Raw genomic sequence first — 14,203 nt, 5'->3', positions numbered from 1 at the left:
GTCGCTTAAGTCGTGTCCGACACGTTGTGACCCTATGGACTGTAGCCCGCTAGGCTCCTCTGTCCACGGGGATTCTCCAGGCAAGGATACTGGAGTGGGTTGCCACGCCCTCCTCCAGTTCAATCCAGGGGCTGAACTTGTGTTTGTCTCCTGCACTGGCAGGCAGGTTTGTTTTTTGTTTTTTTTTTTAACCACTAGTGCCAGCTGAGAAACCAAAGATTCTGTAAAAAGTAAAAATAGGGCGCTCAGTGGAAAGGAGGTGCTTTTCTGAACCCCACCTTGGAGGGGGATTAGGCTGTTAAGGGGGAGGGCTGGCTGCCTGAGCAGATCTAGCCCTTTGAGAAAAGAAGATGCCATTTTCAAAAGGGCTTTTATTAAAACACTCCCCACACAGTGTCTCTTGCCACAAACGCCATAGTCCTGGGGTGCCCACCAAGGAGAGGGCCCTGAACAATGTTCCCTGTGGCCAAGGCTGGGCTCGTCCACGTAGCTGTGAAGCTGGCCTCGCTCGGAGGTCCCACTGTACGTCTGGCTGCTTCCGGAGGGGCTGGGGAGCTACGGGTAGCACGCAGAGTGCGGATGGCTGCGGGCTGGCTCTGACGCAGGGGTGAGATGCTCCTGAGATGCTGGGCCGGTCCAAACCAGTCCAGCTCCATGGGGGCGGGGCCGCTGTGGCCAGGCCACTCCTCCTGAGGACGGTCCTGGGCAAACCTGAGCCCTCCCGGGGAAAGGCTGGGGATCGCGTGGGCATGGAGTAAGGGCAGGGGGCGGGGGACAGACGGACTGGCCTGAGGGGCTGTGTGTGAACAGGGGCCGAGCTTGGGCTCTGGGTGCTGCAGGGGGCTGGAGGGTCCTTTCTCTCTCTGAGTTTCCGTTTCCCTTTCTGCCTAATGAAGGACGTGGCCTCTCCCGGCTCCCGCCCTCCTCCTGGGAGCACGCCGGGGCCACGGATCACGCTGTTTACACAATGGTGCTGCCACGGTGGCCCAGGCGCGCTCAGTAGGCTGCAAGCACGGGGCAACGTGTGGGCATCCCTGTTGGAAGTGTGTATGTGTGTGCGCGCGTGTCTCTGCGTGTGCATGTGTGAGTGGGGCGTCTGAGTGTGAGTGTGGGGCTCGAGGGTGCAGGCCGGTCAGCCGGCGTCCCCGCCTGGGTGGACACTGCCGTCGGAGGGGCCGCAGCCCCGGGCTCACAGGAAGTTGGGTTCCCGCACCACGAGGCAGGGCGGGCCCCCGCTGCCCCCGCCGCCGTCCAGGGGCCGGTACACGAAGTGGAAGTCGCGCTTGGGCTCGCTCCGCAGCAGGTAGCCCTTGATGCGGTGCGGCAGCGCCTCGTCGGCCAGCTGGAAGCAGCGGCCGTCCACCAGCACGAAGAGCCGGTAGTCCTGGGGCTGCACCACCTCGAACTTCTCCGCGCACTGGGCGCACAGCGCCTCGGCCAGCGTGTCCGCCCGCGACGCCAGCGTCCGCGACTGCTGCTCCGGCTCCAGGAACGATACGCAGATGAAGTCCTGCGGAGCGAGGCGGAGGGGGTCACGGTTACCGGCGGGGCCAAGCCCACGTCCTGTCTCACCCTCGCCCCGATGCTGGGAGCTTGGACAGGAGAAGCTGCGTGGCCTTGTCCTCTTTGGGCCCCCCGATCCCTCTCCATAGACAGCGGATGGATGGCAGCAGGGGTCGTGAGGCTGGCCGTCGGGGCCCCTGAGGCTGACCCTGCTGTGTGACCTCAGGCAAAGACCCTCCCTCTCTGAGCCTCAGCTCTCACTGGGTCAGTCGCTTGGCCTGGAGTCTTGACAAGGAGTGAGCGCGCCCCCTGGTGGCCAGTCCGTGGGCTTGCCGTCATTGAAAAAATCTATTTTTCACTTTCTCTTCTTCCCGGACCCTGCATTCCAGGCACTCTGCTGGGCACACGGGGCAGCATAAATAAGATCAGAGATTCAGACCCGCCCCCAGCATTCCATGGCTCAGCTGAAGCAGTTAAGGCAGGCTGAACAGTTCAGGCCCTGGGGCTGAAGGGGCCGGGGGATGGGAGGGGTGGTGTTCCCAGGAGCAGGCTGGCAGGAAAGGGCAGGGGGAGAAGACTTGGAAAGGGATGGGGAGTGCTTGCACAAAACAGCACACTCACACCTGGGTCCACCAGAGACCGTGGAAGGAGTCCCTGCCTGGCTTTGAATCTGCTCCCACTTACTGTGTGCCCTTGACCTCTCTGAGTCTCCATTTCCTCAACTATAAACTGGAGATAAAACCAGAAGTCCTTATTCTGTGCCTGGGGGTGAAGCACAGAAAACTAGCTCAGAGCCTGGAAGATCCCCCTTTCCCCCAAGGGCCCAGAGGGCGGGCAGGAAGTGTGTGTGCAGGGCTGCCCCCTTGTGGAAGGATGGTGAGAGCACAGCGGGCTCCTGATGACGCCGCCCAGTTCAGAAAGGAGATAATTAATGACTACGGAGCAGTGCCAGGCTCTGGGTCTAGAGTCCCTGGGATCACTTCTTTTTTTTTTTCCTAGGAGGGGAAGGCCCAGCCCGCTTCCCTGGGTCTCAGTGGCTGCTGAGCTCTCCTCAGCCACCGTCAGGCCTCCCCAGGGCCCTTGACATCCGATGATTCTCAGGCTCTGGGCTTTGGCTCCATGGGTAAGGGTGTGCGGTGCAGAGGAGGCACTGGGAAGGGGGCAGGCAGTGGTGCCCTCCTCAGACCCCAGAAACAGTGCTGATAAGTCTCATCCCAAGCCTCTTCCTGAGCTTTGCCTCCTTAGTGGGACTCACTGATGCTCAGCATTGGGAATCTACGAGGCAGAAGCAAGAAGGAAGGAATGCGAGGGTCACCCTTGGACCAAGAGCGCTCATATTCCAAGAGTTGGTGGAGGGGCAGCTGCCCCAGAAGGCAGGAGGGAATGCTGGTGTGCTGCAGCTGTAATCGCCAACTTATGCTGGCTCATACCAGCTTGAGAAAGCCAACTGTGTACATCTCTTCCCAACTCCAAGTTCTGTGATGCCAAGTTAGTAGCTTGAAATCAGCCATGGTGGCAGTATTTATAGTAATACCATGGAAATTGACAGAAGCAAAGATCAGAGCCTTTTTTTTTTTTCCTTTCTCCCCAGAGAACCAGTTACTAAACATTATCAAGACATCACTGACTAGAGGAGGAGGGACATCAGCTTGGCTGATGTTAGAACATGTACTGGGGAGGCAGAGCTCAAACGGTCCAGAGTCCCCCTGTGCTGACAGGAAATCTGCGTCCCAGAGCGACTTAGACACGGCTTGGGGTCACACAGCAAGCTAGTACAGAGCTGGCTCCATACCGTGAGCCTCTTGCCACCCAGACCTGGGCTCTCCTAGTTACAGAAAGGCCATTTGGAAAGCAGCCAGGCATGGGCTTCAGGTCCAGTGTGCTCTGGGTGCCAGGGAAGTGAGTCTGTAGACCTATTCACAGCTCTGGACTGCAGCTTGGTTCACTGTCCTAACTCCTGCCATTGTGCATACTCCCCAGGCCCACTCTGTCCCAGGCCCTGGGCTTGGACCCCCTGAGACGTGTGAGCAGTAGGGCCTGCTCTCTCAGGGTTACAGCTTTATACATAGATGGTTACAGTACAGGGTATATGTGCTGCAATAGAAGAAGTAGCAGCAGGAAGCACTTCTAACCCATGCCATATGGAGTGGGGGGCAGGTGGGGGGGTGTCAGGGAAGGCTTCTCAGAGGAGGGGTTGTTGGAGAAACTGAGGATGGGCAGTGGTAGCCAGTGAGGAAGGGGAAATGGACCAGCATGGGCAGAGAGGCTAAGCCCTAGGGAGTTGAGCTCAGCGTGTTCAGAGCTGTTTTTTTTTTTCATAGCTGTTCTGATGCATGAGTTTGAGTAGGCTCCAGGAGTTGGTGATAGACAGGGAAGCCTGGCATGCTGCAGCCTATGGGGTCGCAAACGGTTGGACACGACTGAGGGAATGAACTGAAATGAATTGATCTGATGCAGCCTCGGGGGTGTGGGATAATGGGATGGGTCGGGGCAGGAGTCTGGCCACCAGTGGCTTTTGAACCCTGAGTCTGTACAGACAGAAGTGGGGAAGGATGGGTGAGTGGGTTGGAGAGGGCCAGGCTAGGGGCAGGGGGACCCTTGGCAGCTGCTCCATTTGTCTGGGCACCGAGTGGCAAGGCTGTAGATCAGCTCCCGGGCTTTTTAACTGGGAGAAACCACTGTTCCCATCTCCAGCCCTAGCAGCTTTGCTCGGACATCACAGACGCTGAGGAGCGGTGGGTGAAGGTCTCCTTCTTCCTAGCCTTGTCTTGTGTGCCCAACTGAAACGCCGATGCTCGCTGATACTTCTCTAGTCTCCAGCCCTCAACTTGTCATCCCCAGCCCCTAACCCGGCACACACTGGCAGGCCCGGGAGCTCAGGGCCACTGCTCCCCACGTGGACGCCTTCCAGCTCCCTGGGGGCTGGGCGGGCCGGCCAGAGCAGCCAGTCGGCGGCGGAGGCAGGCTCCAGAACTGGCAGGTAGTAGGGATGGTCCGGGAGCAAGGTTCCCCGGCCCCCTCCCACCCTCTCGGTCCCAGGCCCCACCTGCACGGAGGAGCGGGAGGCCCGAGCCTTGTTGAGCGTGCGCCGGCGCTCCCAGCGGTGGATCGAGTCCTGCACCTCCACGCTCAGCTGCCGGGTCACCGTGATCTTGTCGTAGTTCTTGATATGCTCCAGGGCCCCGTAGGTGGTGGTCAGATAGTAGGAACCTGCAACAGGCAAGGGTGTGGAGGCTGAGCCTGGACCACCGTCTCCACCCACCCGCAAAGGCCGGGAGCCGGCCCAGGCTCGGCCCGCCCCGCCCACCTCTCCAAGCCAGGAGGTTGGTCACTTGCTGAGATTCAGACCCGTGTCCACCGCAGAATCAAAAGCTCCCTGAGCTGTAAGGCTCTGCTCAAAGCTTGTCGCTGGCTCCCCTTTGGGACGCAACTCTTGCTTATTTTTAAACTGATGCTTTAAAGTGAGTTTTTAGTTTTAAAATGCAAAGATAACACAAGAAACTGACAGCATGGATGTCTTTAGGGTGGGGAAAGCAGTGCCTTCAAGACATGGGCGGGCAGGAGACCTCTCTCTAGGTGTCATATACATTTTATTTAAAAAATAAAAAACTTAAAAATATGTGGAGAAATGTTAATCATGTTCATATGATTACACACTTTTAATAATTTCAAGAAAGTAAAAAATTTGCATCCTTCGTTTCTCCATTTCTTTTTATCTTAATTCATACATATTCCTAATACCTAATGTTTCCTAAGGTAATTTAATTTTTGAAATATGTCGTGCATGTGTGCTAAGTTGCTTCAGTTGCGTCCGATTCTTTGCGACCCTATGGACTGTAGCCTGCCAGGCTCCTCTGCCCATAGAATTCTCCAGACAAGAATACTGGAGTGGGTGGCCATTCCCTCCTCTTCTTCCAGGCCCAAGGATTGAACCTGTGTCTCTTATGTCTCCTGCATTGGCAGACAGTTTCTTTACCAGTAGTGCCACCTTCAGACTGAAAAATCTGCATGAAGTTTTATGATTAAAGATAATAATTTGCACATATACTTATAAATTTACTCTCCTTGCTTGTTGGAGGCTTTGGTTAAAATGCATGAGGAGCACTGGCCTTGTAGCGCTCCTCACTCTACAGGGGGTGGGGTGACTTGGCCAAAGTCTTGCTGAGCTTCTGGGCTTCCCTCCCACTCACCAGGCCTCTCCTCAGTGCTTTGGGTACCAGGGCAATGATTTATTTATTCTTAGTTAAAATTTTTTAAAATTAATTTTTAAATTGGAGTATAATTGCTTTACAATGTTATTTCTGCTGTAGAACAAAGTGTGTCAATTATATGTATACATATTTCCCCTCCCTGTTGAGCCTCTCTTCCACCCCCTACCTAGTCCTACCCCTCTAGGTCATCACAGAGCAGAGCAGTGATTTTTGCCATAAGGGTCATCTGCCAGTGAGCCCCCCAAATCCCATCTTCTTTTTCTTCCTAATTAATTGAACTCTACTTGTTTGGGGTAAGTAACACAACTGAAAATGCTCACTTCCCAGAATCTCTTTCAGTTTGAGGTACAGGTCAGGAGACCCCATTCTGGCTGCTACATAGATCTAAGTGGAAGTCCCTGGGTGGGGCTTCCAGGAAAGCCTTTAGTAAGGGATAAACTTAGTTGATATATCTTGTCAGGTTTTGGTTTGCCTTCCTTCCTCTTGGAAGGAACACAGGAGGTGAACCTGGAGGCACAGCACCTGTTTTGTGATCAGAGGTTATAGGCACAAAGACAAAGGTTCACATCCTAAAGAACAATGGAAAGAGCTGGGTCTACAATTTCTTGATGGCAGGGATAAAAACCACCATCATTATCAGTTGCTTACCCCAAGACTTCTTTTTCTCATTCAGATAATTTATTAAGAGCTGTGTTAGTGAAATTTGGGCTGTCTCATCTGTGTGATATTGCAACATGCAAAGTCACATACATTCTAAGGAGACCCCACAGAATTGAGAAACCTTCAACAGTACAGAGTCACAGATTGCAAAATTAAAATACAAATAATCCCCCCAATTTGGTAGGAAACACCTACAATATGAGGAGGCCTGGGATGGAAGGGCTCTTGCTTTTCAATAAGGCAGTTACAAAATGGAAAAAAACAAAAACAAAAACAAAAAACAACTCCAGGACTTCTTGATGCAAGAGACAATCCAGTCCCTTACTCTGATTTTTTTTTTTCTTTCTTTTTTTTTTTTTTCCTTACTCTGATTTAAACCATTATTAGTTATGTAGTGAGTTATTTGTAGCCCAAAGCATTCCTAACTGCTACACTGGATGAAGCTGCCTACATATTGCTACAAATTCCACAGACAGTATGGGAAAACCTCACAGCCTGCCTGGGGTGAGTAGGGGATGAGATAAAGGGGTTTGTGGCCACAGGATCACTTGCCCTTTCATGGCAGTGCAGGAAGGAGACAGTTTTTGAAATAGGTATGTCAAAGCCAGGGCTTCCATGGTGGCTCAGCAGTAAAGAATCTGCCTGCCAATTGCAGGAGATGTGGGTTCGATCCCTGGGTGGGGAAGAGTCCGTGGAGAGGAAATGGCAACCCCTTCTAGTATTCTTGCCTGGGAAATCCCATGGACAGAGAAGCCTGGAGGGCTACAGTCCATGGGGTCGCAAAGACTCCGACACAACTTAGCGACTAAACAGCAACAAAAACAATATCAAGGCCAACACGGAGCTTGGCTTAGTGCCCCTTATCAGAGAAGGGCCAGCAGACCTCCCATGGCTCTCCTATTCCAGCCCAGCTCAAAGCCAGTGTGTTCCAGGAAGCCCTGCTGCCTCCAGCCCTTGCTGGCCGAGAGTCCCTGTCCTCTAGCTGGCATTCCCCGTGGTCGTGTTTCCCATGGTGATCACGTCCCCCTGGCTGGTAAGGGGGGAACTGACTGCAGTGCGCTGACTGCAAATGTTCAGATTTGGAGTCACAGAGCAGGGTCCAGGTCTCAGCCTTCAGCAGGCAGCCCTGTGTTTCAGGTGAATTAGTGTCCTCTGCCCTTCCATTTCCTCATCCACAGATCCCATCAAATGTAGTGAAAAGAGATGAACACATGTAACGTGCAGTGCTCAGTAACGCATGGTGGTTAGGTGACCTAAGGGAGGTGCTCCGGAGGTTCCCCACCTTCTTGGGCAAAGGGAGGAAGTCTAGCCCTGCCAGCACACACCTGCTTGCTCACGACCTGCTTTTCCACAGCCTCCTGGCTCTCCTAGACCACTAACCTTGGACTTGGGGTCCTCTGCAGTTCCCATCATGACCGCTAGGCGGCAGGTGACTCTGCACGTGAGTTTTGAAGCTGGGCAGTTCTCTTTGGGGAGAGTGTGCTCCTGATGGAAAATGCTCATTGCCTCTCTTAAGATATTATTAGCTCAGCATGGCCAGCTGTCAGCCAGTGTGCAGAGGGGATGTGGGTAGAGGAATCTATGAGGGTGCTTCTGGGAGAGTTTGTATTTTGAGCTGGTTCCAGCCAGGTGCCCGGCAGCTGCCTGGGTCTCCCATCAGTCCTGTAATTACCCAGAGTGCTGGACGCTGCAGAAGGTGGGAGGGGAGAAAGGGGCCAGGGTCCCATCGGCCCAGTGTCCAAGTACTCTCTGCTTGGTGCAGGAAGTCCCTGACCTCTCACTCTCTAAAAGCCTGCTACAAGAAACTGAGACTCTCTCCCTGGTTTTTGCCAAATTACAGCATGTGAAACCAGTTGGAAGAACATGAAGGTCTTATAGGCTTCAGGCGAGTTCAGATCTGTCTGTTCAGCCTGTGAAACACAGGAAGGCAGAAGGCTGTTCCAACTCTCCTCCTGCCCCCAGCTGCTTCTTCAGAAGGCTGGAGTGCCCAGATGGTCTGAAAACCCAAATCTAGTCCCACGCCTTCCCTTTCCCAAGCCACAGAAGTTAAGTAGCTTGCCTGAGGTCTCCAGCCAGTCAGAGGCAGAACTGGGACCAATTCCAGCCTCCAAACTGCCCTTATTTCTATACTCTGTGTTAGTTCTCCTCGTGTGTGTGTGTGTGTGTGTGTGTGTGTGTGTGTGTGTGTGTGTGCACGCGCGCGCATGCTTAGTCGCTTAGTCGTATCCAACTTTTTGTAGCCCTTTGGACTGTAGCCCGCCAGGCTCCACTGTCCATTGGATTTTCCAGGCAAGAATACTGGAGTGGGTTGCCATGCCCTCCTCCAGGGGATCTTCCCAACCTAGGGATCCAATCCAGGTCTCCTATGTCTCCTGCATTACAGGCAGATTCTTTACCCCTGAGCCATATGGAGTAATTGAAGTTCTCAAGAGTAGGGACTTCCTGGAGCCTGCCCCTAGTTCGGGCATGTCTGACTCTGCAGAGCACCAGGGGTGGGGATCTGCCAGCAGGGACTGAACCCAGGCCCTTGGCAGTGAGAGCGTGGTGTCTTAACCACTGGACCACCAGGGAATTCCCAGGCAAGCCCCTCTTTTTACTGTACTTCCGAGGCTTCGGTGATGTGGAGCACCCTTTGGGCCACCACCCGGTGAAGACAGGAGAGTAAGCGGGGGAAACTCAAGAACAACTCCGCCCCCCGGCCCCCCCCAGGGCTCTGTCGCCTGCTCTTGGGCCCAGATACGTCTAGATGGAAGTCTGTCGGCTGGCAGGCTTGGGTTACTCATTCTGGAGACCCCCAAATCGTCCTTCTGCCAGAGTCCAACGCCTGTGAGGCTGGGCTGTCCTGGGTGCTGTGACCTCCCACTCTGGCTCTGGGAGTAGGAACAGAGAGAGGGGCAAGGGGGCAGGCATGCCACCCGGTCCACCTCCTGCCATTTTTCCTTCCAGCAAACACCCCACAGAATTCCTTAGAAAGTTCTCCATGGTGCCAGAGGTGGAACAGGGGGCCCTGACTCTTAAGTCTGTAAAGGGGTAGTGTGCAGGGCATCCAGGCAGTGTTTTGGGTCAGAAACAGTGACCCAAGTTTAAGATCTTTATGTATTTATTTGTATTTGGCTTGTCTCAAAAATACTTCATAGCGCCATGTATATAAAATAGGTAGGCAACAAGGATTTACTGTATATCACAGGGAGCTTTAGTCAATATCCTGTAATAGCCTATAATGGAAAATAATCTGAAAAAAAAATACATAAAACTGAACGACTTTGCTGAATACCTGAAACTAACACAACATTGTAAATCAACTATACTGCAGTTAAAAAAACAGTGCTTACTGAAGCCCTAAAGCAGACCAGCTCTCCTGCCCACAGGATTCCAGCTTTCCCACCTGAACCCCCTCTGTGGGTTTCGGGAAGAAGAAGGATCTCAGGAGGTTATGGCAGGATTGAGCGGGGGGCGGTTCACGTCCATAAGTAGAGGGTATTGGGCCAAGGATGTCCCTGGCCTGTCCCCGCTGTATGCCACCATGCCTGGAGTGGAGCCCTACTTGGCAGCAGAGATTGAGGCTGTGGATGGAGCAGGGGTCACTGTGGCCAGGGCATGGCTGACCACTGCCCTGGAACTGGCCGGCCGGGGCTCAGATCCATTGCGGAGCCCCACAGCCTCGCTCCATCCTTCCACTCCGCAAAGGGCTTTCTGTCTCTAAGACCCCCACAACAGTCCACAGGGCTGGGCCGATCCTCTGTGGCTTTACACGCTCCCCTGAGCTGCCCAAAGCTCACAGGACTAGACACGTCATACCGTCACCCCAGAGACCAACTCGGGCTAAAAAGGCAAACAGATGCAAAGAGGGCCAGCTTATCTCAAGAACCACAAAGCCCAAAGGGGCCACCGGGAGCCTGAGAGTCTCTTTCCATCCTTTGGGGGTGATGTCTCAGAGGGCGGCTCGGGGCTCCCTCAGAGCTGCTATCTGGGCTGGCTGCCCCTCAGGGATTCTTGGTGGAGGGGTGGCCGAGGCTAAGTGGGTGGAAGGAAGTGGTGGAAAGGAGGAAAGGGAAGGGAAAGTGAGGGTGTGACGAATTACACTCCCACCCTCCTCATCCAGGAGAGTGCATGGCCTCTTGTCCACAGCATTGCTCCCTTCCTACCAGCACTGGATGAGTGGCAGCCTGAGTCAAGTCCCCAGGGCCAGCCCTAAGAACTTGACCATCTTTCCCTTATCGTTTATACTGCCAGCAATGGCGGTTCCCTCTGCGAAGACGGCCTTTTGTCCTTCTTTATCTGACTGGTCACTGTTTATCCTTCAGTGCTCAGCTCAGACATCACCTCCTCCAGGAAGCCTTCTCTGACTGCACAGACTTAGTACTGTGCTCTGCTGCCCTCAGGGCCTCCCTTGACAAGCCTTGGTGATGAGGTCTCTTTACTGGCCCAGCTCCCCTGCTAGGCTGTGAGCTCCCCCGGGATAGGGACTGTGTCAGGCACTGTGTCGTGCCCCAGGAATCTGGTATCCAGGACGTTTGGGTTGAGCTGCCCAGCGAGCCCCTGGTGTGGCTGGGTCAGGGGTGGGTGATGGGCCCCGGGGGTCCGGAGATGGGTCTGGCACAATGACTCACCCTCCCCCAGCTGCAGGGCGGGATCCATGAGCTCCATCATGTATTCCACGTTGAGAAGCATCTCTGTGAGGTTGCTGCGCGCCAGGACATACATGAGCACCGGCAGGAAGTCGTCTGCCCCGTAGGGCTTCCCTGGGAGAGGAAGGAGGTGGAAGGTGGTGAGTGCGAGGCTCTCCTTGGGAGCTGCTCCCTGCCCAGGGCAAGGATCAGTGGTTTGCTGGGTGGGTGGGCGGTAGTCACCCCAGAAGAGGAAGCTTCCTGTTTTCTCCTGACTCTCAGGACACGGGGTGAGCCTAGGATCAGCCTCATCAGAAGGCCTGAGACACAGCCTGGGTTTTGGAAGAAGGAACCGAGAAAGGTGCCCTTTGCTGGGTGGGCAAGACCAGTCCCTTCCCTTTTCCCAGCTCTTCCCCTCCGCCCTCTTTAGTCAAGATCACGTCACATTTCAAGGACCCACCCAGGAGCAGCTGTCTGTCTCAGATGGATGTCTTCTGGGAAGGCTCCCTGTCTCTGTGACCACGTCTCCCTGCCCACCTGCAAAAGCGAAGCCCTCCCTCGACCAGATGCCACAAGGCCTGAAGCTCCGCCTCCAACCTGCATTCTTTGGGGCTGTGTGGTCAATCATGTCCGACTCTTTCATGGACTGTTGCCTGCCAGGCTCTTCTGTCCCAGGGATTTTCCAGGCAAGAATATCTGGAATGGGTTGCCATTTCCTCCTCCAAGGAACCATCCTGACTCAGGGATCGAACCTGAGTCTCTCTGGCAGCTCCTGCATTGGCAGATGGATTCTCTTACCGCTTAGCCACCTCAGTGGGAAGCCCGTCTTTTGGGTTAAGCAGTGCCCTTTACGGAGGGTTTCTTCTAAAGCATAAATACCTCTGAAAGGAATAATCCATCGCTACTGGTTTGTGTGGGTGCGGCGGGGTAGGGGGGGCTTCCCTGGCGGCTCAGATGGTAAAGAATCTGCCTGCAATGCGGGAGACCCAGGTTTGATCCCTGGGTCAGGAAGATCCCCTGGAGAAGGGCATGGCAACCCACTCAGTATTGTTGCCTGGGAAATCCCATGGACAGAGGAGTCTGGAGGGCTAGAGTCCATGGGGTTGCAAAGAGTCGGACACGACTGAGCAGTCAGGGTGTGGTGGCCTTGAAAGGTGCTTTCTTGGAGCTACTCACACACACACACACACACACACACTCTTTCTCTCTCTCTCTCTCTCTCTCTCTCTCTTTGTGGAAAGTGTTCCTGGGCTCAGAGCTCCTGACATGCCTAGGGGAAGCAGTGAGGTGGAGGTGGGCCTCAAAGATGCCCTGAGAGCCTGTCATGGTTTTTGAGAGACCGAAATGAGAAAGAGAATACAAAAGTGCTTCAGTGCCCACGGGGCGCAGTGGAAAACTGAGCTATTACTGACATCTCTCTTCTGCTTTCTGAGGTGGCCTCAGTTTTTCCACCCGTAAAAATGAATTGGTTGGTGGAGCTGGTAACACCCAGTGCTGAAAAGTAGAGTCAGACCCAGAGCATGAATCTCACTCCTTACCAGCTGTGTGACCTTGAGCTAGTTGCTCTACCTCTCTGAGCCTGCATTTCTGGTCAAGTGTGAATGGACACAGATAGCATGACGCCCTATGAGGTTTTGGTGAGAATTCTGTGAAGTGAATTACAGCGGGGTGCTCCGACACCGCCTCCATGGAGATGCCCACTAAGGAAGAGCACTGTTCCTCTTTTTCCAGCCCTGTGTTCGGAGGCTCTCTGGTCACTTCTTTCAAGTTTCCTGTGTCTCTGTGCGCAGGATCAGTCAGTTTTGGAGAAAGTCTTTCATAACCTTTCTGAGCCTGAGACAACTGAAGATTTCCAGGGGACATAATACTTTGTGCCAGGAGTTTATTTTTCATGTTGATAACTTAGAATTCTTGGAACATGGGAGATTCTTTTCTTGTTTGATTTATGAATTAGGGAACAAGGTGTGTCTAGCAACACGGATGTGAAACAGTCTGGTGCCCTTTGGAATTCACCTATAACTCATGCTGATTGAAATTTTACTCTACCTCCAAGAATATCATTTTTTTTTTCTTGGTATTGTATTATTGGGTTGGCCACAAGACGGTGTGGAAACACCTGAACGAACTCATTGGCCAACCCAATGATAACTCGCCAAACACAATAATCAGGAAAGTTTATTTTGTTGAGCAGCGGTTCTCAACCAGGGAGATTCTGCCCTTTGGGGCCACTTGGCAATGTCTGGCGTTGTTTTTGCTACTGGCATACAGTACTGGCATACTGGGATGCTGCTAAAAACCTACAGTGCACAGAAGAGCCCTCATAGGAAGGAATTACTCAGTCCCCAAAGGTCTACAGCGCCAAGGTGAGAAAACCTGCTTGAGGGGACAGCGACATTCAGCCAGAAGGACTATTCAGCTCTGGCCCGAGGTCTGAGGACTCAAGAGAGAAGGGGAAGGGACCCTCCAGACCGCGGCCTCGGGCTTTGCCCTTTTCTCCTTGTCCCCACGCTCTTGAGAATCTCGGCTGACCCTCAGGGAGGGCTCTGGGGCCCATCTCCTTGGTTCCCACGATTTTGTGTTCAGCCACCCCGTGCAGGGGACTCTTCAGACCTCATATCTCTTTGTCCCTCCACCTACCCATGAGCAACGTCCTCTCTGTTTCCCCAGTGCACAGAGCAACGGGAGGCAGGGTGTGTGCAGGAGATGGTGCTGGCTGAGTGTGAATGAATGAATGCTGAGCTCCCACCAGGACCTCAGAGCCCGAGCCTGGCGCTGACTCAGACGGGCCTCTGCGCAGACTCCAGGAGTCCTTCCCACACCAGGGGGAACGCAGAAGGACAACTTCCAACTCAGGATGACATTCTGCCACCCACTGCCACACTCTGAAGAACCCCCTACTATGCTGAATCGCAGCTGAACGCCACAGGCGCTTTCACTATTCTGCGCCTTCACACACGGTTCCCTCCGCCTGGGCCGCCCTCCCTTCCTTCCTTTCCCTTACTAACTTCTCCTTGTCTTCCCACATCCTCAATAGATGGTTCCTGCTCTAGTGCCCAGACCTTTGACTGTTTCAGAGCCTGCCCTTCTTGTGAGCTGTGAGCTCCCTGAAGGCAGGGATGGAGGCTGTGTGAGCTTAGGAAAATCACTTAACCTCTCTGAGCCTCTGCCCCATCACAGCCTTTCCAGTCTCCAGCACAGGGCTTGGGATCTAGGATACCAACA

General features: G+C 53.9%; 1 protein-coding gene across 1 annotated transcript in view; it reads right to left on the bottom strand.

Annotated features, from left to right (window-relative positions):
• Positions 1 to 359: 359 nt before the first annotated feature.
• The window catches only part of RIN3 (Ras and Rab interactor 3), a 130,330-nt gene continuing 116,486 nt past the window's right edge, over positions 360 to 14,203 (bottom strand). The window contains exons 8-10 of the mRNA XM_065906609.1: positions 10,985 to 11,116; positions 4,550 to 4,713; positions 360 to 1,510 (exon numbers count right to left, since the gene is read on the bottom strand). Of these exons, the coding sequence (XP_065762681.1) occupies positions 1,190 to 1,510; positions 4,550 to 4,713; positions 10,985 to 11,116 (617 nt within the window). The 3' untranslated portion in view covers positions 360 to 1,189. The remainder of the gene's footprint in view (positions 1,511 to 4,549; positions 4,714 to 10,984; positions 11,117 to 14,203) is intronic.

This window comes from Muntiacus reevesi, chromosome 15, assembly GCF_963930625.1.
Source record: "Muntiacus reevesi chromosome 15, mMunRee1.1, whole genome shotgun sequence".
NCBI classification, from domain to species: Eukaryota; Metazoa; Chordata; class Mammalia; order Artiodactyla; family Cervidae; genus Muntiacus; species Muntiacus reevesi.
This window is presented reverse-complemented; position numbering and strand designations above follow the sequence as displayed.